The sequence below is a fragment of the Eptatretus burgeri genome, chromosome 16, assembly GCF_056783735.1.
Source record: "Eptatretus burgeri isolate ZD-2024b chromosome 16, Ebu_testis_v1, whole genome shotgun sequence".
Lineage (NCBI taxonomy): Eukaryota > Metazoa > Chordata > Myxini > Myxiniformes > Myxinidae > Eptatretus > Eptatretus burgeri.
In genome coordinates this window covers 40613157-40640867 of record NC_140976.1, presented here as the reverse complement: position 1 = coordinate 40640867, position 27711 = coordinate 40613157, and the positions used below count along the sequence as shown (strand labels likewise).

Here is a 27711-nt window from a genome sequence, read left to right as displayed (position 1 = left end):
AGCCCCAAACCCGTTGTTTAGAGGGAATAAATGTCATTCATTCGGGCTGCGACCCTTTAAGATAGCCGTTTTTCTGTTGTATCTTTATTTTGAACCAACCACGTCTCAACCGCCATCACACAACAACCACCAACCGCAACGCCGCTTCACAACAACAACAACGCCAACAGCCACGACCTTTACCGTCACGGCTCGCTCCCGTAAACATCGCATCACCGCCATTCCATGCGTCGCCATGGCCATCATCGCCACAATAAACCCTCCACCACCTTCGCCTCTCCTTCTGCGGCCATTCCCGCACCACTTGTGAACGCCGAGCGTCAGGCTGTCCTGGCCTCGTACAGGGCGCGCGCTGAGCCGCGGGTACAAAGAGCGGCCTTTCCGAGGGGAAGTCGGATCAGGAATGATACACGCCCACTTCTGATCCATCCAATTATTAAGCGCGGGGCGATTTGGCCCCGCCTCCAGGCGCGTCGGAGTAGAATCGATATATGCAATTTCAAGGATCAGGGGAGGTTCACGCCCACTTTTCCTCCGTCCAATGGGCGAGCGTGGCTCCGTCCCCGAGCCCATCCTGATAAGGAAATTTGCATATGGATTCTCCTGCCGTACTATAAAGTGCCGAGCGTGGGGCTAATTCAGTCAGTTTTATGTTTCGGGCTCGGGCGAGTTGGAGAGGTGTGGCGGCGGCGAAGTGTGGCAGCAGCAACCAAGACGGGTCTGGAGGAGAGTCGGAGTCTGTCGGGGTTCGGAGCCTGTCGGGGAGCTGCAGAGAGGGGAAGCCGGGAACGCGGTCGAGGTCGCAGTGGAGTCGCTCGTCACGGGACCCAAGCAGGCCGGCTGTCCTCTTTCCCCAGAGCATCAACAATTCCCCCCTGTTTCCCCCCGTGCTGAGATAGTGCGAAAAGGGGGCCCCGTTCCCACCCCATTCCAAGCAGTGCCAACGAAACCAGCGGAGGAGCGCGGAGTCGGGGCACCGCCGCGGCATTTGCGGCTCATCACAAGACGGGTAGGCTCCACGCGGTCTCGGCCCACAGGCCCGTCTGCCCCCTTGTCGTTGAGGGTGGCCCTTTTCTTTTGCTTTTGAGTATATGTGTTGTCGGCGCCGTCTGTAAAGTAAAACTGTGTAAGTGTTGCCGTGTGCTCGTGTAGTCGGTAGTAGATCTGCATTGTGTTTCTTTTGTTGCAATTGCTTTTGGTGCATAATTGTTGTGTTTCTTTTACATTTGCTTTTGGTGCATAATTGTTGTAATTGTATATGTGTGCTTTCCGTTTGCCGCGGAATAAATGTACCTCATGTTGAACTGTTTTTCCCGTTTCGCTTCGTCTTTTCTTTAATTGAATCTCCATCTTACTTCACGTAAAGGGTTGGTAGTGGGCTAAATACGCCCGACAATTAATCGGAACCGTCGAGGTTGATGATAACACCGCTCGGTTATCCCGATAGTACGGAACAGGTCGCTTAAGGTGGCCCGTGTCCGAAGTCGACCTGCAGCGAGGTGCGATCGCCCGGTCTACCCTCCGTGTGGGTACTTAGGTAGGTCGAATTTGGCGAACAACCCTATCCCACGCGGCGGGCCGATTGGCACGATCGTGGTGAGGCCGAAAGGCCCACCTGTGACTAGTTCCCGGCGTTAGTCCGAGAGGGTCACGACGGAATTGTCCGTCCGGTGGGCGACGTGCCGCGATTCGAGTTACGTGGCCGCTCGCACGCCGGCGGGCGCGAATTCGCAACAGTATCCATATAACACAGTGTGTATTTGTGTGTTTCTCTGTCCCCCTTTATATGGACTATTTAAGAAGGGTTTTAAAGGCCAATCTTTTAACACGACTGCGTGTTCACTACGTTCTATTTTTTCAGAATAAAAAAACCTTGAAAAACTTTTTTCATAAAAGAGTAATTACGTCTCTTTTATTGGAAATGTAGACGGTGACTTGCATCCGGGCCTCAAGGGTGGTGTACAGTAGCATTTAAAAAACCGAATGGATGCAAAGCGCACGGAGGTGAAATTCACTGCACATGATGTACTGTTGCGAATTTGGAAGCCATGAGTACTGAACATACAGGTCCTATAGAACAGTTATATCGGTAAGTCTGTGTTTTTAGTTTGGGTCCCCGTCCCTTGTTTAATGGGGGAATAAATGTACATGCGCTATGAGTTATTTTGATAGTTAGGGTTTTTACATCACTCACAACTACGGCTACTACATCTACAACTACAACAACAACAACGCTATCTTCGCTCTCACAGCGACAACCCTCTGATCCAGGCATTCTCCACGCGCTCGCTGGTATGCGGGCGTGTTCGGAATTTGTTCGGGGATGGAATTCCATTCCCAAATATGGTCATGAACTGGTTCGCTTGGCTGCATGCCAAATAAGAGAATGCATCGTGTCCCACCCACTGAGGACGGGCCACAATGAGCAGGCTGAATTCCATTCCCAAATATGGTCATGAACCGGTTCGTTTGGCACCGCGCCAAGTAAGGGAATGCGTCGTGTCCCACCCACTGAGGACGGGCCACGCCTGAGCGGACCGTGCCCGAGAGCGATAAAAGGAATGGAGAGAAAATATTCGGGTGGATCTGCTGGAGCTCGGAGAGGAAGAATTCGCGCCTGTTCAAAACACATCTCTCGAGGCTGGGCGAAAGGCATCTCGTCGCTGGGGTGCTCCGATTCTTGGCTCGTCTTGTGGCTGGCATGGTCTGCGTCTGGCTGCCCTGGTTCCTTCTTGGCTGACTGGTGCTCTGGGAAGGTGCGGATGTCGAGCCGCGCGGCGCGGCCAGGTAGCCTGCTATTTCCTTGTCCCTCAGGTCGATTTCCCTCCGAGCTGAACGGATAATAAAGACCATTTTGGGTCCGTTTCTTTTGGGTGTGCGTCTGTCTGTGGGCCCGTCTTTAAGTAGGAATTGTTTAAGTGCTTGTGTGTAAATTTGCATTCTCTATTAGTCGTGATAACTCTGCCCTTACGTGCTCCCCTCGTTTCCCCGATTACTGTGAATGAATTCCCCATTTGTTAAATGTATCAGCTCATTTTTGTGTTTCTTTCATTGGCTTAGCATGGCGTGTGTTGGTGAATTACAAAGGCTGTTGCTGCTGTAAATGTAAATTTGGACCGACGAACTTCGGCAACCATCCGCTCGGGTTGCGCATGGGTCGGGCATGCTAATGGCTCGACTTGTACGAGGGCCGTCGAGGGTGTGAATACTCAGTAGCTTGCCACGTGGATCTCTAGGTATTTTGAAGATTGGCAAATAACCCTGTACCATGTGGTGGAATTATTGACGATTCACGGTCCGGTAAGGGACCCGTACCCTCAGAGTTTTCCGAAAGGTACGATCTAAATTCCGGGTATTCGGTAGAGTCGACCCTACTGTTCCACCTTGCGGTCGTGCTCGCGGCCGATATCTGGTTCCGCAACAGTACAACCTGCGCAGATTAAATTGAGTGTTCATTAATGTCCGTAGGATGTCTAATAAATGAAATTAAAAGCACACCTGACACTAGGCTGAGGCTTCAGATTTTGGCACACTCATGAGGCTGTACCGTCGAAATGAAACGTCCCAGAAGACATAGCAAATGCGATCACATATGTACATGTCCTGTTTTATAATAATGCTTCTTGTTTTTTAGATTTAAAAAACCCCACATACCACATAGAAAAAACACATAACACACATAACATAAAAAAAACACATAGATAGCATGTGTTTTTTTTCAACGTCTCCATAATTCCAGATATAACAGCAGGCATAACATAATTTATGATACGGTACCCCCAACAGGAATCACAACAATTGATCAGGTCAAGTCCAATAATAATAGAACCTAGAAGCATTAGGCATGTGAACAGACTACCGTACAAGAGATATGTCTGCCATCATAATTACCTGCTTCTTGTTCACTTGATCAGCTTTACGAGCCCACAGCCCCACGAGAAATATGAGGAGTAGGATTCCAATAATAGTTCCAAAAACAGCTCCATTGTTCTTTAAGTCAAACTTCTCAAACACAGTCGAAAAATCGATGGAGTTGGGTGGAATGAAAAAATCTCGAACCACGAAGTATGGTTTATCCATTGTGGGAAGGTGGCCGACATCATTTTTATTGAACAAACAGCTGACATTGTTTTTAGTTGATCCTGGGAGCACCTGCCGTTTGCATCATGGCTGTTAGTGGAAAATACACTCAAAAAGGACCTCATTTATCTCCCAATTAACAAAGCAATACACATGATGTGAATAGTGAATACGAGCCTTTGGAATGAAGATATTCACAAGCGGATATATTTTAAAAAGGAACTCCTTCAAGATAGTCTAAAAATAAAAATAAAAAAGTCCTATAAACAACAATATGATATTCTCATTTGAAGATCTTCAAAATGTAAGTCAAAAGGTTTTTTTTTTCCGTTACTATCACACCCATCAAATCAAACTATACCTATTGTGAATATAGAATGAACTTATAGTTCCATGAGCAGTATATGTTTGCTGTCTTATAGAAGTATAAATATACAATAAGAGTCATTGTTCAGGTTAAAGGTTAACTCTGCATGTTCTTCACCTGAAGGCCACCTCTCGTGTGCTTGAGAGACAGCCAACATTACTCCCAACCAAAAGAGTGGTGTAAAAACAAATCTGCTCAGCTTCAGGCCAGTAAGCTTACATTCAGTTGTTTGCAAGGTCACGTGATCCATTATATAGCTCCTGATGTCGAGTCTTTTATTTTCTTGCATGACCTGATCATCAGTTCTGGTTCTGTGCTCTGGATAGCGTGCTGTTTCTCTCTCAACAATATATGGAGGCCCTGAATCTCAAGCCAAGCTCAGGGCTATGCTACTTACTGGTCATGACTTGGTGCGTGTTTTTTATTTTTTTTGGTACGTGGACGTATCTCAAGGTTTTATACCTGTTTGGCACCCCTCGACTTGCGTTATCCAAAACCACCTTCAATCCTGGTTCGCTGACTTCCTCCACGGAAGCAATCATCATGCATTTCTCAACATTATTCTGTTATCTTGTCTCTGATTGGAGACTCATATGCCCCAAGGCGGTGTCTTGGATCCTATTTGGTTCCTCATCGACATGGACAACATATCAGGTTCACTTGAATACCCTTATAACCACTTTGCAGATGATTTCACGTTAAACTGTCGTATTCAATCCCCAGTGAAAGATGGGGGAGCATCCTCATCACTCTCAACAGACCTGAAAATGATCAGATGTTTGTCCACCACCTGGAACATGTCATTTGATCCAGGTAATTCTCAAATCCTCACTATGTTTCTTTAGAAGATTTGACTGTCCAACAAGCCTGGTGTTGGCTTAGTGGTTAAGGTTGCTGGCTTGGGATCTCAGGGTCCTGAGTTTGAGCCTTGTTAGCTGCTGAATTAACACCAGGTGGGGGTTGACTCAGCCTGTCATCCTTATGATGTTGGAGAAATGAGAACCATTGTACTGGTATAGGGGCACAGCATCAGCGGCATAGTTGTGCCCCAACAAAATTATAGCTACCCGGCAGCCAAGCTGTCATACACAAGAAAAAGAAGAAGACTCTCCAACCCTGCTATCTACTTTTGTGATCAACCCCTGGAAGAGCTTTATCCCTCGAACTCAGGCCCATACCATCACTCACAACCTCTCCAGGGCTCAGACCATGTGTCCAAGCTGACTGAAAAAGCTGGCTGCAGACTGGACGTCCATTTCATTGTGCCGAGTCTGTCATTGGAAAACCAAACTTCTTCCAGCCTCCAAAGTATGTTTGTAGCTTGATTGAGTAATGTTCTCTCCTCTGGGCTGGTGTCGCTCAACCCGCAACATTTTATACCCGTCTCTTCTGGACACTGTCCAAAAAGCTGGACAGTTCAAGCACAGGACCTGCTGCTCTTTTATTGCAAATATGTTCGTGGCATAAGTTTTCCATGATCCCACTCATGGACTTGTCCTCCCTGCTATTTCAAGACAACACCCCCTTTCACAGTTCCTCGAGTTATCCTTTTCTGGTGAACCTTTCAGAATCCAGACTTACTGCTCAACTCCACACATTTATTCCTCTTTTTTTCACATCTGGGGAATCACATTCCTGAGCGAGTCCACTCATACCCTTCTCCCCAAAACTTCAAGGTGGCAGCACACCACCATCTTATGATGTCTTCCATTTCCACGAGGATCTTTCTGCTCCTGTTAACCATTCCCTTCACGCATTCTTCTTTCCTGCAGGCTCCCAACTTCCTCATTTCCTCTTCATTTTTAACACCTCGTGTTCGTACAACCTTGTTTATGCAACAACTTAGAACTAATGAATAATTTTGGACTTGAAAATAACATTTCTTCTCAATGAAATATTTTTTTAACTTAACTCAAAACAACAGCTGATTCACATTTCTAATGTTGTTTAAATTCTTACCTGTCCTAAGTCATTGTCCCATTCTTCTCCGAATGACTTGATCTTGTATTGTATCATTGTAATGAATACGGTAAAGTGATCCTTGGAGCTTGATCCTGTGATTTAAACACAAGTTTAATAAATTGCTTTTGATAATTTATTCCAGTTCCTTACTATAAAAACTGGTTGAGGACGTGTAACATTTAGCTTTAAATATTATGCTTAAGCTTTAAAGTTGATGGTACTGAACACATTTTCACTTTGATCCACAATATCGCATCCAATCACCGTTAATGCAGGTTTGTCAAAAGTAATTTCACAAAGCAAAGATGATTTGGTTGAGAAGTGCTGGTTAAGATTAATTGGGGGATTTGGCAGGTCTTCCTTATGAAGAGACAAAGGGAGAGTATGTGTCGTTTCTCCATTAAATGTGAGCACCTGCAGTGAAATTGGAGCACCTGGGAGCAAAAAGAGAACAATAAAATTCTTTCTTCTTTCAGGTAGATAACCAGTTGGTTATTTTCTCAGGATTGGCAGGGAGGGATGCAACTGACATCTGCTTAGTACAGGGGTTAGGAACTATCCTGCATCGAGTCGAGTCATCTGTAAAGTCAGGCAATTCGTTTTTTCAATGATGGAGAGGTCATTGGTGAGAACAAAAACAGGATTGGCCTGATAACCTGACCTTGAGGGATGCCGGCTTGCAGAGATGGAGCATGGGAGCGACATAACACCGTCAAAAGTATCTTGCTGCTTGAGAGTGTGAAGGAAATACATCGAGTGCCTGCTCTGAATCTGTGAGGTCGGCTATTTGAACCCCGGCCGATTCATATGAAGGATTTAAAACATTGTACGTGATACTTCCCTGTTTGACGCTCAATATTTTAAAAGGATAGAGCACAAATAAACAACTATGGGTTGGACATCATTGCGCAGGTCTCCTCCTGCGTGGAAGTTCTTTGTAAGAGAACGTACATTATGAAGATTACAATAATAACAAGAAAAAGAGCAATCAGAGATTGCAGACCCTTGCCAGGACTGCTTTTGTGTGGTGTATTTTATGTGGTGTTTGTGTGCTACGTAATTAATAAGAGACATAACTAGAACTGCCACTTTCTAACTGCTGGCAGTGATGACCGGGTACCAAGTTGTCCCGTTTTGATGCAACCCCGCTTTGATCGGACACCTGACCCTGACCCATGACGTTTTTTATTATTATTATTATTATTATTATTCAATATGCAATTGAATTTAGAATGGGATTAAAATAAATTGCATTCAAATCAAATGGAAGACCAAATAGGTACAGTCCTACATTGGAGTTATCAGAAGGAATCCAAACAAGCAAAAAGCAAAGATGACGTCATCAGGAGGACCCTGGATAGGATTCACATTTCAGCTGCTACTCCTCCACCATCAAACCCATCCAGGGACAGCCATGATTCCTCATCTGGTCCTTAATTAATGTCTACAACACCTTCCCCACAACTGAAGCCAAACTAACAGGTCTAGTTTCCCAATTCTTCTCTGGATCCTTTGTTAATTAATGGTGTTACATTTACTATTCTCCAATCCTCCGGTACCTGTCCTGACTCCAGGGAACAATTGAAAATATCTGTTAACATCTCAATTACCTGTTCAGCCACCTCCATCAATACTCTAGTGCATATTATCTGGACCCGGAGCCTTATCTACTCTTAGATTTCCTCGCTGTTCCTTTACTTTCTCCACTCCAACCTGGATCTTCTGTAAAAGCCCTTCTTCACCTCTTTGATGGATACTCTCAGCTATTGGAAATTCTCCTGACTGTTCTTGTGTAAAAGTTGAAGAAAAATACCTGTTTAATAAGCTTGCCATCTCACTTTCATCACTAACCACTCTGCCGGTGCTATTCCACACTGGTCCTAACCTGTTCCTTTCCCCTGATATACTTAAAGAATCCCTTGCTATTATGTTTAGTTTTCTTAGCCATGTCCTTCTCATACTCTCTTTTGGCTTGCTGAGTTAGTTTCTTAACTTGCCTCTGTTTACTCCGATAGTGATATAAATCTAACTCCAGTCCTGTTATTTTAAACCTAATAAGTGCCTTAAATCCTGGTGTTGGCTCAGTGGTTAGGGTAGCGGCTTGGGATCCAAGGGTCCTGAGTTCAAGCCCCGTTGGCCACTGAATTAATACACCAGGGGGTTGACTCAGCCTGTCATCCTTCTAAGGTCGGCAAATTGAGTACCAGCTTGCTGGGATATTTGAGCCATTCGAGGTCAGAAAATCATCTATGGCAGCGGGTAGATGAGGCACGAATTAGCGACTGCTAATATACTTGCAGAACGGTATGAAGTGCCCTCCGCCTTAGGGGGGACACCGGTTCAAGCGAACACCATGATCTACAATAGGACTGGCAACCACTGCAGATTATTTCTGCCATCGAGAGGCAAAATGCCCGAGTACGCTCGATCAGATGATGATGATGAAGTGCCTTCTGCTTCTCTTTAATAGCATTCCTTATCTCACTACTCAACCACCATGATCTCTTTCTGTTTCTAGTTTTACACCTCATTGGAATGTACTTACTCTGCACATTTGGTCCTTGAAGGTTTCCCATTTTTCTGATGCTGATTGTCCTGTTGTTAGAGTCTCCAAATATACATCACCCAACTCTCTCCTCACACCCTCAAAGTTTGCCTTCCTGAAATCTAATAGCCTGAACTATTCTAATAGCCTGAATTAATCTAATAGCCTGAATCTACTATCCTGAACTCTAACCCTTCACAGAATATTTGCACACACAATGTTATGGTCACTTGCTCCTAAATGCTCCCCTACCTCCACCTCGACCACCATATTGGGATCGTTACTTAAAAGGAGGTCTAACACTGCACTCCCCCTCGTGGGCTTATCTACAAACTGGGTTCAAAAGCAATCTTGGAATAAACCTAGGGAATCCTCATCTGCTCTGCCCTTTCCCTGTTCCTGGACTCAAGCTATCCCTGTTAAAATCCCCCATAATCAATACCCTTTCCCTTACCACGTGCCCTTTTGAATTATTAAGGTAGAATGAAGAAGAAGCCGATCCTTCAGAAAAAGGGTCGGGCTAATGCTAAAGGGAAATTCGCAATCACTGCCATGACGTGCCTCGACTGTGACGACCAGAAGGGGATCCTAGATACCTTTATCGAGCAGCTTTGAAAGTAGGGTGGATGGATTGCCATACAGAATAAAATGCACAGATGTCGTGATATAGTCCTGACCTCTTTTATCGATTAAGAACACCGACTCATTGTTGATGTAGAATAAGCAGGCTGTCTAAAGTGGAATGAACTGGGCAAAAACCAAAATGATGATTAAGGATCTATAAAAGAGTTGGAGAAAAGATGAATCTTCATTGATTCCATTATTTTTTTATGATGGGGACAAGGCTGGCGAGGTCATTGTAGAATGTCAGTTGGTTATATTACCATTCTTATGTAACATTGGCAATTTTTTCATTTGTATACATAGTCGAGGTTCGTTGAAAAGCGAGTACGCTGAATGGATCAGGACAGGAATGGACAGGACAATAAGGAACAGTAGAGAGAGTGGGGAAACACCAAAGGCAGAGTTGAAGGCAAAGTCCAAGATAGAGGGAGACTTGGACAAACAATGGGTGTGGGGAGGAATGGGGGGCAGGAAAGGACACATTGGGTCGACAAGATGGATACAGAAGGAAACTCCAAGGAGGGGAAACTGGAAATTTGGAAGGAGTAGGGATTGGGGTGAGGTGACAGGGTTGGGGGTGGTTGGGGGGGGGGTGACGGTTAACGATTGTAGAAAAGTCCATGGTTTTGGATTGGGGACAATCTGAGATGGTGGTGAACAGCTATCTTTAAGACTTTGAGGGAAGAAAAATGAGATTGAAGAGGATGTGGAAGTTGGTTCCACAGGTGGGAAAAAGAGGAATAAATGAGTGGAGGTGTGCAGTGCTGCTGGATTTAGGTAGTTTCACCAGAAGGGAGTTGATGGTAGACCATGTGAGCTCTGCAAAAACCTGGGGGGGGGGACAAAGCATGGAAAAAGCAGAGGGTGCAAGATGATAAAGGAGGCGATAGAAGACAGAGAGACCACCGACCTGTCTACAAAGGTGAAGTGATAGGCCCATGGACTCAGCTTCATGGTGGGAGACTTGCAGAGAACTCGCCCTTCAGGCGATCTTGTTGCAAGCATGCAACATGTTCTGACGCATACCTACATTTGGGCGGTGTATAGGCAACTGATAGCTCTGTATAGGAAAAATAAATAACCCGGGTTATGTGCATGAAGCAAAAACATATCGACTGCTTATAATTCAAAACACTTCACTGCACTGGAAAACGTGGGGACACGAATACTGTAGTGTAAATGGTGGAGACTTGTAATATCCTCCTCCACCTGGAGGCGGCGCTACACGATACACATTTACAAAGAGAACTTACGTCTCCCTCCTCATCCCCCCAATACCACCGGCAAAGATAAAAACACCCCTATACATTAATTGGGGTGATGCTGATCCTCTGTAACAAGTCTGGATGTACTTGGGCCACAACTGTAGGAGGAGTAGCCTGACAAACAAACCCACAAACACACAAACACCGGTCCGTGAATTATCGTGATTCTAATAATCCTAAAGGTTCTTATAAACTTGCTTTCCACAGCGTCAAGCTGAGCAAGATGTGAAGCAGGGGAGCTAGCCCAGAGAGGAGAGCAGTACTCCATCAAGCTGTGGATGAAGGCCTTGTAGGTGGATCGGAGTTCAGGTGTGCCAATTAAGAAAGGACCTTGTACGACTGAGGATGGCCAATCGGTGACTGGCTTTGGAGGCAAACGTTGAAATGTGGTTTGCCCAAGAATGATCATGGCTAATAGTGAGACCCAGGAGTTTGAATGACTGAACTTCCTCAAGAGGATTGTTAACAAAGTAGATAGGAGGGGTTACCAGTCGGTTATTTCGGAGAGAGATAGTGAGAGTATAAGATTTGTTAGGATTGAAAGACATATTACACGTGTGTTGACCATCTTGTGATTTTTTTTATCCAAGGTCTGAAGAGAAGGAAGGGGCTGCAACTTGCGTGGCTGAAGGATGACAGATGTCATGGCAGATGGTGGAGTCATCAGCAATTAGATAGAGAGGATTTTCCAGTGAGTCAGAGAGATCATTTATGAAGATCAGGAATATTGGACTGGGCCCAGAACACTGCCTTGTGGCACTCCAGCCTTGGCCTTGGATGCCATAGGCCGGGAGTATGGAGGGTAAAACAGGATGCCAGACTGTATCAACAGCAAGAGATGTGTTCCGAGAGATGGCCCTGATCTCATGTCTGACATTGAGTGTCTCCCTTCATTGTTGGGTGAGTAGAAGCAGCATGTCCAAGGTGGAGTGGCTTGTTCTGAAATCAAATTGTTGATCTGAGATGAGGTTGTTGGAGAAAAGGAACGATTTCATATTCACTGTGGTGATGGATTCCATGACGTTGCTGATCATCAGAAGTAAGCTAATAGGTGTTTGGTTAAGAGGATCAGTTTTTTGCACTTTTTTATGTCGTCCAGTAATGTTGGCTGATTTCTAAGTAGATGGAAGATGACCGAGCACAAATGACAGGGTGAAAAGGGCAGATAAAGGATGTGCAAGAGTATCAGAGTAGGATTTTAGGACATGTGAGCTGATGTCATCCGGTCCATTAGCAGCGTCAGAGTCGAGGGTTGAAATGAACTTTTCCACCTTCTCAGGCACAAAAGACACAGAGTCCAGGAGCAGTTGGGAATGACAGGGAAGGATGGGGGTACTGAGAGTGAGGGGTTAGGGACACAAGATTTGGAAGCAAACACAGAATTGAGGCATTCGACCTTCTCATGAGCAGAGTTGGTTGTGGTGCCATTTGAAGAGAGGAAAGGGATCGAAGAGGAGCATACAACACAGGCAGATTTAACAAAACACCACCATGTTTTAGAGAAGGGAGACAAGTTTGAAAGTTCATTTTTGAGGTTGGACAGATATGGTTTATGGCTCTCCTGAGAGTGGACACACACTTGTTTCAGACTTTTTGGAATGCACCGAGATTGCTTTCGGTCGGATTTGCCTTCCAGGAAGAGAAGGCAAGTTGTTTCAGAGCAACTGCCTCACCACATGATTCGGTGTACCATGGGCAGGAAGAAGGGTAGGATAATTGAAGACGAGATGGGATGAATCTGTGCATATGATGAAATAGATAAAAGAGAGAGAACAGGTTTCTGCAGAAGAATTCCCAGGCTGAGTTAACATTAGGGGAGACCAGTTTCCCAGGCTGAGTAAATATGGGAGACCAGTCCTAAAGAGAGATGGCTGCTGGCAGTGCCTTCCAATCTGCTTGAATGAAATACCAGACCGGCGTTGACATGTCACCGGCGTTGAGAATAGCCAGAGAGATGCTGACTTTCAAAAGCATATGATCACATGAACCCATTGGACCAGAGGAATTAGCAATCCCAAACTGACAGTTCAGTTTTCCATGGTGTAAGAAGACAGCCCCCAAATAATGACTTGAAATGAGCAGATTAATTAGTATTTTATTTTTATTTTTATTTTTTTATGTTGATGGCTTCAGTCACAGAATAAATAGTCCTCATCGAGGCCAAGCCTTAAAATAAAAGAACTGCATTGAGAAAAGTAAGGAAAGAGAATAGTCTAAGAGTGTTTGAGGAGGTAAAAAAATGTTTTTTTGAAAAGGGGAAGGTCATAAGTGTTTTGGAAGACGTGAGAAGGTAAAGAGTTCCAGAGTTTGGCAGTGGACGAGAAGAAACAAACATCGTAACGGCCCACCCTTGAGTTGCCAATGGCCACACAAAAATCATGTGAGGTCGTGGCTTGTCGAGTGTTCCTTGGTCTTGCTAATGGTGGAAGTACACAAGCAGCAAGTTCTTACGAGCAGAAACCGAAGTAATATCTGTAGAAAAGAGAAAGAGAGCCTACTTTGCGGTGTAATTTGAGCAAGTCGAGTTTGAGGTCACATTGGTAGAGTTGACAAGTCGAATAACTTTGTATTAAATACTGTCCAGTAAGTATGTGGACCTGGAACCTACCCAGAAGTGAGAGCAGTACTCCGTACAAGGACGAATCAATCCTTTATATAGTTGGAGCAACTGTTCAAAGGTGAAGAATCTCCGACATCTGAACAAGACTCCTAATTTATTCAAGGCAGACTAAACTATTTGTGTAACGTGTGGATTCCAGGATAAGCTTGATGTGAGAGTAATACCGAGTAGGTTTATTGTATCACATGGTGTAATTGTGGAGCTTTAAAAGGAGATTGGAGAGTTGAGAGGAGTTTTAAAGAGAGAGATGAGAAGAAATTGAGTTTTAGAAACATTAAACTTAACTTCATTACATTTTGCCCCACTGGGAGATCTTGTCCAAATCCGAATTTGAGGAGGTAGCTGTGATGAAACGAGATGTGGATTGAGTGAGGGAAGACGGGAAAGACATGGAGGAATGTAATGTTGAGTCATCAGCATACGAGTGCATTTGGTTATTTGTGGAAGAAAGAAGGTCATTAATAAAAAGAAGGAAGAGTGTTGGGGACAGAACGGAACTCTGAGGTACATCGCTGCTGATAGGGAAGGGGGGGGGGGAGAACCATCGACAATTACGGAGAAAGAGCAGTCAGAGAGAAAGCTCGATATGAGAGGGCAGAGTGGAGGAGGAAAGCCGAAAGAGGGAAGCTTGGATGTCAGACCCCGATGCCAAACTCTGTCAAAGGCTTTTGAGATATTAAGGCTGACAACAAAGAATTCCCCAACAATTTGAAAAGTGTATTAAAACCATCAGTATGATCAGTAATCGGGTCAGTAGAAGCAGAGGAGTGAACAATGGCTAGGAATTTCTGTACCTTAATGGGAGGGAAGCTCACATGCTGAAGGGAGTTTTCATTGATGGAAGGTAAGAAGGTATAAGGGACCATGACCCTTTCCACAAAGAGAGAGAGAGAGAGTTAAGGCAATCAGCCTTCGCACGAGGAATGTCCAGTGCAATCCCATCCTTCAAGAATGAAGGAACAGATGCAATGCTCATACTTAATTTGTCAGGCTTTCAGTTGTGATGTTGGGTTCTCCGAGTCTGTGTTTGAGGAAAAATTGGAAAGAATATTGAGCTCAGGAAATTGTTTAACTGGCCTCCAGACGCGGAGAAGAAGTGAATACTCCATTAAAAACAATCATCTGCCTGGTGTCAGAGAGAAAATCAGGCAGTGTAGAGAGTCCCTGATACAGTAAGCAGATAGTTTTGCAAAAAGCATCATCTTGCTCACAATATCGAATTTCTGAGAGAAGTCTATATGAACTACCTTGACTCCATGCTTAAGATCCGCAGCATCCATGCATTGCTCAAGCAACAGGATGAGCATGTCCATGAAAGGTGCATTAGCAGAGATGGAAGTCAATTTGTTGGTCAGTAATCTGAAAGCTAGCAACCGAGTTTTTGTCGATGATATTTTCCATAATCCTCCTGAAGGCTAACCAGTTTGTAGTTTAAATAATTTACTTTCCGTTCTTCTTTGTGGATCAGGGTAACAGGGAAAGCTATGTCTGATGAGCTTTCTTTTGAGGATGCAAATGCTGATGTCAAGTATGAGGCTATCTAGCCAGGAATTTTTTTTCCTTTATATCACTTGATGGGAATTGGAAGCATAATACAAGAAGATTTTGGGTAGAGGTGATACGAGTTCCCTCACAAGGATCTATGATGCAGGAGGAGGCCATCAAGCCCATCAAAGCATGCCCTATTATTATCAAGGTGTTGAAAATTTTTTTTTTGGTCTAAGCTCGATCCTTCTAAATTCTGAGTATCAAGCAAGGAAGCAGCACATACCATTTTTCAAGTCTTTGGTATAACTTGGCCAGGGGTTTGAACCACCAACCTCCCAGACTTAGAGACTCAGAACAAACACTCCAACCATTGCACCACAGAGTCTGGATGATTGTAGGATATGGATACACAAGCTCAACACTCTTTTAGTTTGAGCTGTTTACATCACAGACTCATCACATGTGAGGGAAGAGATTATAAGGAGAAGCTGCACCAGATTCATACTTGACAAGATGCCACATCTTGGATGAAGAAGAAAGGATTGTAAGTTCATCTTTCAGTTGCTCATTTCATCAGCATACTGTTATAACATGCATATAATATGCAGATTCATTAAAATGTTGATTTTCACAATACTAATGATACAGAATTATTGACAGTTGAGCTACAATTATATATTATGAACATAATTGGACAAGGTTTTGTTTGTACAGTGTAACTTTTGATGGAGTAGGCCAAAAGTAAAGAAAGTCCGTACCTGGATATTTCAGGAGCATGTAATACATTCCTGATGTTAAGTTGTTCAATATAAGAGGAAAGTTCCTCGTTTGTTTCAGATTGTTCTGCAAGCTGCAGTTCTGAGGCTTCATCCCCAGTGATGTGTTGAATGACAATGCGCACTCGTAGAGCGATTGAGGTATCATTGGAATGCTCCCTTGTCGGATGTATAATTCTATCCAAGGTAGGTTAGTTTTTTGAGTGAGGTCCAGAAGCATCATCATCAGGTCACTGTTCACTCTGACCTTAATCAATGCTTGGCACAGAGGCTTTGAGCAATTGTGCATGACAGGAATGCCTTGCTTAAAGGATCGCTTTGACCTTTCAGGGACGAGGATATTGAACTTGCTTGCAAGGATGGCTGCACCAGCATCAGTGCAATCAAGCTGTAAGACCACCAGAGGGCTGGCAGTGCTTGATGCATTTTCCACAAATATTGGGTTTTGCCTGAAGCGGAGGATCTGTGCATGAAAGGGAAAACGATAATGAATTATGACTTGTCTATCCTTATAAACGGGCTATCTATTTTGACAACCTACTACAAGCCCTTCTTCAAAGATCTAAGGCTACCTACTGTCCGCGTTCTCCCAGGTGAGGAGGGGAGGGGTGGGGGAAGTGGGGGGGGGTTCTTGCCAGGCTTGACACTCAATTGAAAGTGGCAGGAATTTGTAATTTGGCCATGGTGGTGGCAATAAATCGCCTACTCGTCATGTACGACGGCACAATCATTCACGTGACACCCTGCCTGTGAAACACCAATAGGACAGATTACAGTCGCGTCACAAATCAAACTCAGATTCGAGCGAAGTCGATGGCTCACCATGGCAAGTCCCCAGGCTTCACAGCTAAAGCAAAGCTGAAAGACGGCAAAAGTTACCACCAGGAATCACCCAATATTGCATTTTCAGTGAAAAATGTTTTTTTGCCCATTTTAACCCCTGTGACCATAAATCCCCACGCCGAGGGGGCATGTACCGGGGTCAAATCCAAAAAATCGTTACATATTTCATGCATCCCCCAATGTTGATTGCATATACAAAGTTTCATTAAAAAATGCTTTAAAATGTGCCTGTAATTGTATTTTTTTAGGCATTTGACCTTTTGACCCCACCCCAGGGTATGGAGCCAACAATGATACAGCTCTTGCACCTTCCTGCCACGTGTTGATCATAACTAAGGGCCCTGTCACACCTTGACGTTTTAGCCAGCAATGGCAACGTATAAAAATGGATGTAAAACGTTGGCGTACGCTGAAATTTTGATGTTTTTTTTTAAGTTTTGGGCGTATTCATAACGTGTTGTTCGTATGCATAACATATTAGTAATGGGCACAGAACGTTTCGTCGTGTTATTGATAGCTTTTACCAACGAATGCTTAGCCTGTTGCCGGCGTTCACAACCTATGCCCAATGATAGTTTAACTTACGCATAGCACGCTAAACGTATTGCCGGCGAACTCGTGGCGTAGCATGTTAAGAACCTGCCGGACGCCGATTTAAATCATAACCGCCTGAGAATTTGAAGTGTCAACATCGCAGTCACACCTTGACGATTTAGCCAGCGTATGCCGGCCTATGAAAAATGTGTCTAAAACGCTAGGCGCACGTCAAATACGGTATGGGTAAGTTGTGTATACGTTAAGAGTAGGCTGGAAAACAATGAAGTACGCTGTCATATTACGTGGTACGTGTAATACGTCGTGAAATTTCAAGCATGCTGAAAATTTTACGACGTACTCGGCGTATGGCTAACACGTTCCGCATGCGTTGTCATATGTTCCTGGCACGCTCCGTAATCGTTTACACACGACGGACACACGTTACTCGTAGGCTACTCATAAGTCGAAACACGTCAAGGTAATATTTAACATACCCGCAACCTAATTTTCAACCAATGGGTAACGTCCTTTTAACCTATGAGTAACGTGCTCTGAACCTATGTTTAACGTGCTTGAAACCTATGAGTAACATGCATTAAACCTATTTGTAACTTGCCTTGAACCAATGACTAGCGTGCTATGAACCTATGAGTAACGTGCGTTTAACCTATGTGTAGCATGCTTTGAACCGAAGTATAACGTGCTTCTAACCTTTGAGTAACATGCTATGAACCTATTTGTAACGTATCTAAAGCACACATTGTCGTATGTAGACGAATTAGATTGACGTCTTCCGAACGACCACAGCACTTACTGAACGTGTTTCTAACTTACATCTACCGTGTAATGGCGTATTGGCAGCGTTAAGGGGAATTGGTATATACAAGTATGCTTCACAAGAGGAACCCATCGTTGTTCCAGACTCCATGTTGAGTCGATGTCAATGCCAGTAGTATCAGTAGTAATAATACTATTTGTAGTAGTTGGTGTGTGTGACAGTAGTAATAGTAGTAGTAGTTGTAGTAGTAGCATTGGTAGTAGTAGTATGTCTATTGCAGTCATAGTATGCGAGCATGATGGGGAGGGTGTGGGTGATGATGGATCCTCTTATCGTCCACGAATAGGAGACTACTTTGCACCATTGTTCGATGTTCTTTTCGGCTAATTTTTTTTCCTCATTCCCACGATGAAATATTTCTTTGTTTTACTTTTTAAAGTATTAAAAACGACTTTGACAAATGCATAATGTACTAGTAATGAACACAGAACGCTTCGATAACTTATAGATAAGTTATACCAACGATTGTTTATCGTGTTTTAGTCGTCCACAACCTATGCCCAACGATAGTCTAGCGTATGCTCTTCTTCTTCTTCTTCTTTCGGCTGCTCCCGTTCGGGGTCGCCACAGCGGATCATCCGTGTGATCCGCATAGTGATTTGGCACATGTTTTATGCCGGATGCTCTTCCTGACGCAACCCTGGTCGCCTCTTACGACACAGGGATATGGTACACCTATTTTAACCGGGGTATACACCGGCCCAGTACACTGGTACTCATTTCGCCGACCTCGGAAGGATGACAGGCTCAGTCAACCCCCTGGTGTATTAATTCAGTGGCCCAACGGGGCTTGAACTCAGGACCTTTTGGATCCCAAGCCGCTGCCCTAACCACTGCGCCAACACCAAGCTCTGTCACACCTTGACGTATGCATAGCGTAATAATTCCCAAGCACTGTTATTCATAGGTTATAAATAAGTCACGGGTACCCTAAACATTACTTTGATGTGTTTCGACATATGAGGAACTTTCAAGTAGCGTGTTGCGGCGTAAACAACGTTCGTGTAGCGTGCTTACAAAACGTTACTCATAGGTTAGAAATAAGTTTCGGGTACGCGAATGTTACCTCTACATGTTTCGACTTATGAGTAACATACAATTAACGTGTGTCAACGATCGCATAGCGTGCCTACAACTTATGGCCAGCGTAGCGGAACGTGTGAGCCAAACGCCGAGTCGTCGTAAAATTTCAAGCATGCAAAATTTTTTGGACAACCAAAAAGTACAACGTTTTAAACCAGCGTAATACGACCTATGGTAGTGTTTTTCAGCGTGCACCTAACGTACACATAACGTCCCCATAACGTATTCGACGTGTGCCAGCGTTTTAGACAGATTTTTCATAAATCGGCATACGCTGGCTAAATCGTCAAGGTGTGACAGCCCCTTAAGTTTGGTGAATTTCTGCCCAACCGTTTAGGAGGAGATAGCGTGACGGACGGACAGACGGACCGACATAGCCGATAACGAGACTGCTCAAAGGTAAGTGTGCTACCTCTTCACTCGATATTGAACCTCCGACTCTAATGCTAATTACTTATACAGGATGTTCTATTTACTTGTCTCTTCGGTTAATTGGATTATAATTTATCTTCCCTCGTGTCTCATAAAAGCCTCGTGTCTCAGTAGAAATATTTATAATTTGATTGACACAATCATGTTGGAGTGCTTCCAAAGTTGTAAGCGGTTATCATTGGTTGTTGACATGCTGGTAGCGTAGTAGTCTAGGCACCACTTTCAGTCAACATCTCACATCACTTTTTCAGAACCAAGAGATGAAACTTGCTTGTATGATCCAATGAACAAACAGGTGTGAAAAATGGATTATACAACACAGTTGTGGACACTGTCTAATAAAAATGTTGGCATGTGTTGAACACTCAAACCAGGAGCCGAAACAGCTTTATAAATAAAAACATTTCAGTTGTCCCAAGTTACAATGTTCCCAGTTAAGTAATGATGGAGTTCATTCTTAAATGGAGAGTCACTCCAAAAAGTAAAGATAATGCATCTCTTCGTGGGACCGGAACATCAAAACTATGTTTAACGAGAAGGGCACTCGGTAGAGTGCGTACCTCTGCCACGTTATGCCTGATCCACGAGAACATATCAGGCCCAATGCATTTTTGAAATATCAAGCTATACAGTACTATATCGTTTTTGGCCCGATCTATCAATGCTGAAGAAACACTTTAAAGATTAAATAATTATCGTATCCAGAACCGGATTCGGATCTTTCACAAAATCTAATCAATTCGTCCATGCCACACACCCAACGTATCCACCAAGTTTCATCCGAATCCATCCACAACTTTTTGAGATATCATGCCTTATATATCGGTTTAGTCCTATCTCTCAATGGTGAAGAAACACTGAAAAAATTCTAGGAGTCGGATCCGGATCTGGACCTTCAGCAAAATTGAATCAATTCTTCCTCGTCACACACTGAACTTGCCCACAAAATTTCATCCGGATCCTTCCACAACTTTTTGAGATATCCTGTGCACAAACAAACAAACAAACAAACAAGCAGTCATAGACTGGTACTTACGAAATCGTCAACTTGACCTCTGACCTTGTCTTATAAAAGCTGTCTCGAGAGAAGGCAGCGACGCAAACCAGAAGTTTCTACGATGATTCTGTACCAAACCATCAAAAATCGAATGTTTTGGATGTTTGACCTCACTGTGACCGTGACCTTTAACCGATTTTGACCAAAATCTAATCAGCGCGAGCCACCACCCTCCTGAATCACGTGGTGTAATTTGACATTGGTAGCTTCTTCTGTTCTCGAGTTATTGTGCCTACAAACAAACAAACACACAAACAGATGACGGAAGTCATCGATATAGTCCAGTTGCCAGGTTGAGTACCTTGTTGTTGCGAGAAGTGTATTGTTTTTTCATGGTTTCGTACTCGCATGGGTCTATAGAAAAAATTTAGCTTGGTTTCCGGAGTGGCAACCTTGGGGAACTCCGATAATTTGCATAACTCCAAGATGGCCGCCTCAGACGGAGGTGGAAAAGAACTTTTCAACCAATCAACCTACAATCACGTGTGATACATGTTTTTCCGTATAATTTTGAGGCGAGGAATCGATTTCTGAGGCCAGTTGTGTGGTTCGGGGATCAAATTCAGGGTCAAAGGTCAAGTTCAATGTCATTTTTGGACTATTGAGGGGTTTAACACTTTTTGACCCCTGCAACAACTGCAGATCACTCCAACTCGATAGTTGATGATACTCGTTAATTCTAATCTCACCTCTTCTTCTTTTCAGAGAAACGTACGATGGCTGACTCAAGGTGTCTTCTCCCGGTGTGTCACGGAGGTGGAGAAGAAACGAAATTCACTGAGATCGGGATCAAGAAGCTCATCTCGTGCGCCAAATCCCGTGGAGATGGGGACCTGCAGGCTAAGCTACAGAACATTATTGATGTTGGTGGAGATGCGGCAAGCATAGCCTGCCACAAAGGTTGCTACTGTACTTGTACATCAAAAGAGAAAATTGAGAGAGTGAGAAAGTCACAGAAAAGAAAGGCTGAAGTTGAGGTTGTAAGGACAACTACAAGGCCTCATACTAAGGTCGCTGACAAAGGTGTGTTTGAATACAAACGTGATTGTATGTTCTGTAGCGAGGAATGTTTACCCATTGATGATAGACACCCAGAAAGATGGGACCGCGTTCGTGAGTGTATGACCAAAGAACATTTTGACACAGAACGTAACCCACTGCCAACTATGAAAGATATACTCGTTGATGTTGCTGAGCAGTGTAATGATGATGTCGCGAGAAGGGTCAAGTTGCACGTTGCTTATGTTTCTGATCTACCTTCTGCTGAGTGCAAGTACCACGTCCGCTGCTGTAACAGTTTCACGAAAGTCCCCACATATGCTGATTTGCCAACTGGTAGTGCAGATGAAAATGCTCTGAAGGAAGTAATTGAGTACATGAACCGAGACAGGTCCAGAATATGGAATAGTGTTGAACTGCATTCCCTGTACTCGGATCGAGGTGGCAAACTCGCTCGACGTGACATGTTAAGCAAGTTGACTGACTGCATGAGTAAGGATGTTATCGTTGTTCGGGTAGATGGCTGTGCTGCCATTGTTGGTTTCCGTGAGTCTGTTGCTAAACGTCTCAAGATAGTTAAGGTAGATGATACGGATGAGAGGAGCATTGCTTCCGTGGTGAGGCAGATCAAGCATGAGGAACGGTCGGTCAAGTACAACAGTGCCAATTACGACCTATCAGAATTTACACAGGCCAACACAATCAAGGCGACCAGCCAAAGTTTGTTGAAATTGGTTTCGGACCTGGTCTCCGGTGGTAAAGTGACCAAGAAATCTCTGAGCCTGAGCCAGTCAATTCAGAGTCACGTTACAGGTACCAGAGATCAGACAACATTAGGACTGGCCGTCAAACTGTTGCACCGGCACGGCAGTTCCGAACTTCTCAAACTCCTAATGAGCATGGCTTCACGACCTCATACGATGAGGCCCTGAGATTACGAAAATCGGCCGCTCGTCTACTAGGTGACAATGCACAGGTTCTCCACCAGTTCATGGGGTTGTGTAGAACCGTCGGCACCATCTTCGCGTGGTTTGACAACTTCGATCTCCAGGTATTCACACCCCATGGTTGACGCACTACCCAGTCCTCTCACATGAATTCCAGCAACCTCATCCTGCAGGTATGCTGGAGTATGGCCGCGCTAAGCCAGGGATGCAGACCATACTTGAAAAATCTGCTGACAAGCAGGCTCCACCTGAACTTGACATCACAAAGTATGGGTTGGAAATAAAAGATGGCACCCCAGTACCAGCAACCTCCGATCAGCCCCCAGGACCCCAAGATCTCATGGATGTAGTGTGGTGCGGCTGTAAGGCGGCAGTGAAGGCGTGCGGCACTGAACGTTGCAGCTGTCACCATGGAAAGATATCATGCACTGTGTACTGCGCTTGTGTTTGTCGTGATGCCTGCTTCAACCCGTTCAAGACAGGAGACGAAGACCAAGATGAAATGGAAGAGGAAGGAGAAGCAGATGTGGAAGATGACGAGGAAACTGAACATCTTGATCTTGCATTCGGCTCTGATGATGAATGGGAGTGATCGCCATTAATAAATAAACACTTGACCACCATCGCTCTGAAAGTTTAATTATTATTATATTAATTCATTTTTGGCGGAAAATGACCTTGAACTTGACCTTTGACCCTGAATTTGACCCCAATCACAAAATTGATCTCAGAAATCGATTCTTCAGGTCAAAATTATACGGAAAAGAGGTATCACGCGTGATCGTAAGTTAATTGGTTGAAAAGTTATATTCCACCCGCCCCCCCCCCCCCCCGTCCGCGGTGGCCATCTTGGATTTATGCAAATTAGCAGAGTTCCCCAAGGTTGCCGCTCCGGCAACCAAGCCAAATTTTCTCTATAGACCCATGTGAGTACGAAACCATCAAAAAACAATACACTTCTCATTACAACAAGGTTGAGTACAGAACATATACGGGTGGCAAATGGACTAACATACTTACGAAATCTTCAGATTTCGTAAGTAACAAACATAGATGGGAGTGCACAACCCACAGGAAGGTGGTTCCATAAATCGAAGAAAAGTTTGCATCCATTGCAGAGATAGCTTGGACTATGCAGTTTTGCAAGAGTGCAATGGTCAAATAAGCCTCTGTACATTTGGGTGGACATTCACAACAACTACCTGGGCTGAAAAATTCTTGTTCTCAAGGGATTATTACTTCCTAAAGTGATCTCAAGGGATAGAACTGTGATGGTCTCCATGGCAAACCGTAACATCTGGCTTGTATACCAATCAATCAATCAATCTGCCTGGTGTTAGCTTAATGGTTAGGGTGGCGGCTTGGGATCCAAGGATCCTGAGTTTTTTTTTTATCCTGCTCGGATGTTGAATTAATACCAGGTGAGGTTGACTCAGCCTGTCATCCTGAGGTCGGCAAAATGAGTACCAGCTTGCTGGTATCCTGTGTCGGAGTGGTGACCTGTCCAGGATTGTGCCCATTCACCAAGGAGACTGCTTAGGCAGCACCAACGCTGTGCACAGAGTCTGGTCCCAATGGATGGATGGAATCAGTCAATGCACCATACTATTAACAGGGCGGCGGTTGTGCCGAAGCAGTTTCATGGCACGGGATATGCTGGGTGGTTTACCATTGCCTTCCCAGCAGTCAGTCAGGGCAGAAATTTGAAATTTGTTGAGAGTGCTGGTGATAGCTCACCGACTCTTCGTGAAGGACACCGTGGGATCTTTAAAGTCCACCAACAAATTCTGGCAGACGGGACGCCCAGTTTAACGTCCATCTGAGGGACGGTTCTCACATTGATGCCTTCCTGCAGGCAAAACACCAGGTGACAGTTTATAGCTGGGTCATGATTCGAACACAGGACAGTCATCTCGTGGGAAGTGTGCCGGCCTCTCGGAAGAGGCTATCCTGGCAGCCCTGTTTGTACACAAACATTAATTATTATCATACCCTTGCACTGCTATGTTATATTTTGAAAATATTTGAAAGTGATTATCATAGTAGCGAACCATTTGAGTACATTAAATTAGATTCAAACAACTAGAAGTTGCTAATGGTGTGATAACTGGTGTGGGAAGCTCAGTAGAGATGAGGTTTTGAGCATCAGCCTTGATTGGAACAAGAGAGGGTTCCTGTTGAAAAAAAATAAAAGAAAAATAATTTGGACCACACAAGACTAAACACCATTTACGTTAAGTGGCTAAAATCTCATCTCTTTGAGATGCAAGTTTAATTTAACCGCATCTTTTTTTGATGCCTGTGACCAGTAACTGATTCATACCTCCACTCCAGTGAAATCCGTTATATTTAGAGGCCTTTGCGGATTCTCCTCAAAGCTGTTCACACTACTGCCCGAGTTCCATTTCTTGCTGAGAAGGTTTTTCACATTAACCACATCACAAGACATCCACAAGTTGCCCGTCTCGTGCACAAAAGGTGGTTCGCCAGGAACGAGCTTCTTCAAAACCAACGCTCCATTTGTCTGGATCATTTTGATCACATGATGCACTACCTTTTGCATCTGCCAAGAAAGAGAAATGGAAAGTTCACATCACAATAGTTAGCGTAGCCCATTGCCGAAAGAGAACATTTTGTGTGTCAGTGGGTTTGTGAAGATGCAGGAAGATAAACTTTCATAAGGATTGTTCATTCTCATGTCATGTCTAATACCCCTGTGACACTTTGCAATTAAAAGGTCATTAATAACATTAGAGCAAAGTTGTCAAGTTTAACCATAACAAGTGAAGAATGTACAAATTTTGTGTAGCATTTACCATCACAGCAAAATGTGGCAAGCTAATATTCGCAAGCTTTGTCAGCGCACACCAGACCACCCAGCTCAACTTGCACGCCTGTGCCGCTTTAGACACAGTTCGACAAAGTTGTCTAAATTAACGATAACATTTTAATGTCTAATTTAACCATAACTTGATTTTATACTTTGAATGTGGATTATGTCCAAGTTGGCTGCACCCTTTCCTGAGGGTGTGTTTGTTCGCATAAATATTTACTGTCATTGAAGGAGTATCAAAGAATGTAATACTGTATTCGTTCAGTCCAAGGAGTATACATTTTTTGGATCACATGCACACACTTTGCAGTGCAGCAATGTAATGGGGTTGGAGGATTTTCATTTAACCAGACCCGGTGGTGTAATGGTTGGAGTGTCCTCTAAATCTGGGAGATCGGTGGTTCAAACCCCAGCAAACCCCAGGCAAGCCCTAACAAGCCATACCAAAGACTTTATAAATGGCATGTGCTGCTTCCTTGCTTGATGCTCAGCATTTAAGAAGGATAGAGTGTGAACAAATAACTTGTTGTTGGCAACCATAACATAGGCTTGTTCGGGCTAATGACCTGCATTCCATCCATCCATCGGGACCATACTTTGTGCAGAGCGTTAGTGTTGCCTAAGGCCTAAGTCACATTTGCCACGGCGGCCGTGGGGTCTACAAAATCTACGGCCACTAGCAATTATACGGCGGCCGTAGTATTTCCACGGTCACACAATGTAGCAGTCACATATGTTTATATTTTTCGGGGAGCCGCATGGCGTAGTTATAAATTGTGGAGACCGAAAACGTGGGGGTGCCGTACGGTCTTTGATTTGATGTCGCATGGTGACCTTAGGGCGTTCCTGCGGCGGCCATAGAATTTTCAAGGCAGACGCAAGGTGCCCGCAGGGGGGCCCTAAGGCGAACGTGCGGCCAGACGGACGGTAACGAGTGGGTTCTTTTTTATTTTTTACCAGTTCTTTTGTATCGGCTTGTCAAATTGCTATGGCAAATGTAGAAATGAAAAAAATTATAACTCCGCGCTATAATTCCACGGCGACCCCTACGGCCTGTAAAATAAAGCCAAATGGCGTAGGGCCACCGCAGAACCTCTGCGGCCGCTGCACGTTTCTGTCAATTCAGAGGGCGTACGGCCACCGTATCCTCGCCGTAGAGCAAATGTGACTTCGGCCTAAGCAGTCTCCTTGGCTATTGGGCACAATCCTGGATGGGTCGCCCACTCCGACGCAGTATACCAGCATGCTGCTGCTCATTTTGCCGACCTCGGAAGGATGACAGGCAGAGTCAACCCCACCTAGTATTAATTCAACTACCGAGTAGAATCTGAACTCAGGATCCTAGGATCCCAAGCCTACCACCCAAAACATTAAACCAACACCAGGCATTATGACCTGCATTGAAGTCCCTTAAAAGGGAACACATTTATATCTAAAACACAAATGCTGAATCATGATGTACTTTTAATTTACCATTATATGACCATCAAATTTGAAGGGGGTCGCACTGGGTGGCTTGTTGTGTGAAAGGGGTCATCGAGACAAATACCCCGGTGAGGCCCTGGATTGTTAAATGCTCTATCTTGTCGTATCTTTAACTTGCTGTGGATCAACAAGGATATGCATGTTGTTACATTCATCCTGAAGGTTGGTGGACTTGAAAATGAATCCCAGAACATCATGAAATGACTCGTGCATGGAAACGTACCTTGTCGTTGTTGATAGAATCTGTTTCAAGCATCGATGTAATCACATGGTCTGCGATTGTGTTCATTGCTAAAAGGAAAGGATTTTGATTTAATTGATCTTTCATGTCATTAAAAAAAAAAAACATTTGTTGAAATAAGTTAAAATAGCAGATTGAAAGATATTTAGTAGAAACAATTGATATCATAAATAAAATGCACTGAATAATAAATTAAATAATGAATAAATTTAACATCGATGAATAAAATAATCATTTCAGCGTTTTCGTCGTGTCAATAAAGGGTAAAAACAAAGATGTATTTTATCCTGAAATTTTTTTAATCTCTCATTAAAATCTTTTAAAATTGCTCAACCTTATGACAGTGTCAGCTCACTGTTATATCTCTACAGTATTGTTAAAGCTGTTTACATAATCATGAGACGCAATTCTTATTGAGGAGTGTTTCTCAATAAGAGGTGAGATTGATGATGGACAACCTCATGACTTCAATATTTTATTCGCACAGACAAAAATTTTGAAAATTGTATCTTATTACATATTTGGATGAAATTTATGATGGACCATTGAAGTTTAAAGCCACTCGTGTATGCCTATCACGGTGTTATGTAGACCGCTGATGGCCGGCCTGCTCCCGCTACCTTATCTTCTGTAGCTCTGTATCCTATTACACACAGCACATTTGTATTTTCTGTGGTTATCAATTGAAG

The 27711-nt window shown here is 44.0% G+C and overlaps 1 protein-coding gene across 3 annotated transcripts in view; it reads right to left on the bottom strand.

Annotated features, from left to right (window-relative positions):
* LOC147010920 (polycystin family receptor for egg jelly-like) overlaps window positions 1-27711 on the bottom strand; it is a 136679-nt gene that overhangs the window by 50067 nt on the left and 58901 nt on the right. For all 3 annotated transcript variants that reach the window (XM_085858651.1, XM_085858652.1, XM_085858653.1), the window contains 5 exons: window positions 27005-27072; window positions 24787-25026; window positions 15710-16190; window positions 6407-6501; window positions 3892-4152 (listed from right to left, as the gene is read on the bottom strand). In XM_085858651.1, coding sequence (XP_085714777.1) covers window positions 3892-4152; window positions 6407-6501; window positions 15710-16190; window positions 24787-25026; window positions 27005-27072 — 1145 coding nt within the window. The remainder of the gene's footprint in view (window positions 1-3891; window positions 4153-6406; window positions 6502-15709; window positions 16191-24786; window positions 25027-27004; window positions 27073-27711) is intronic.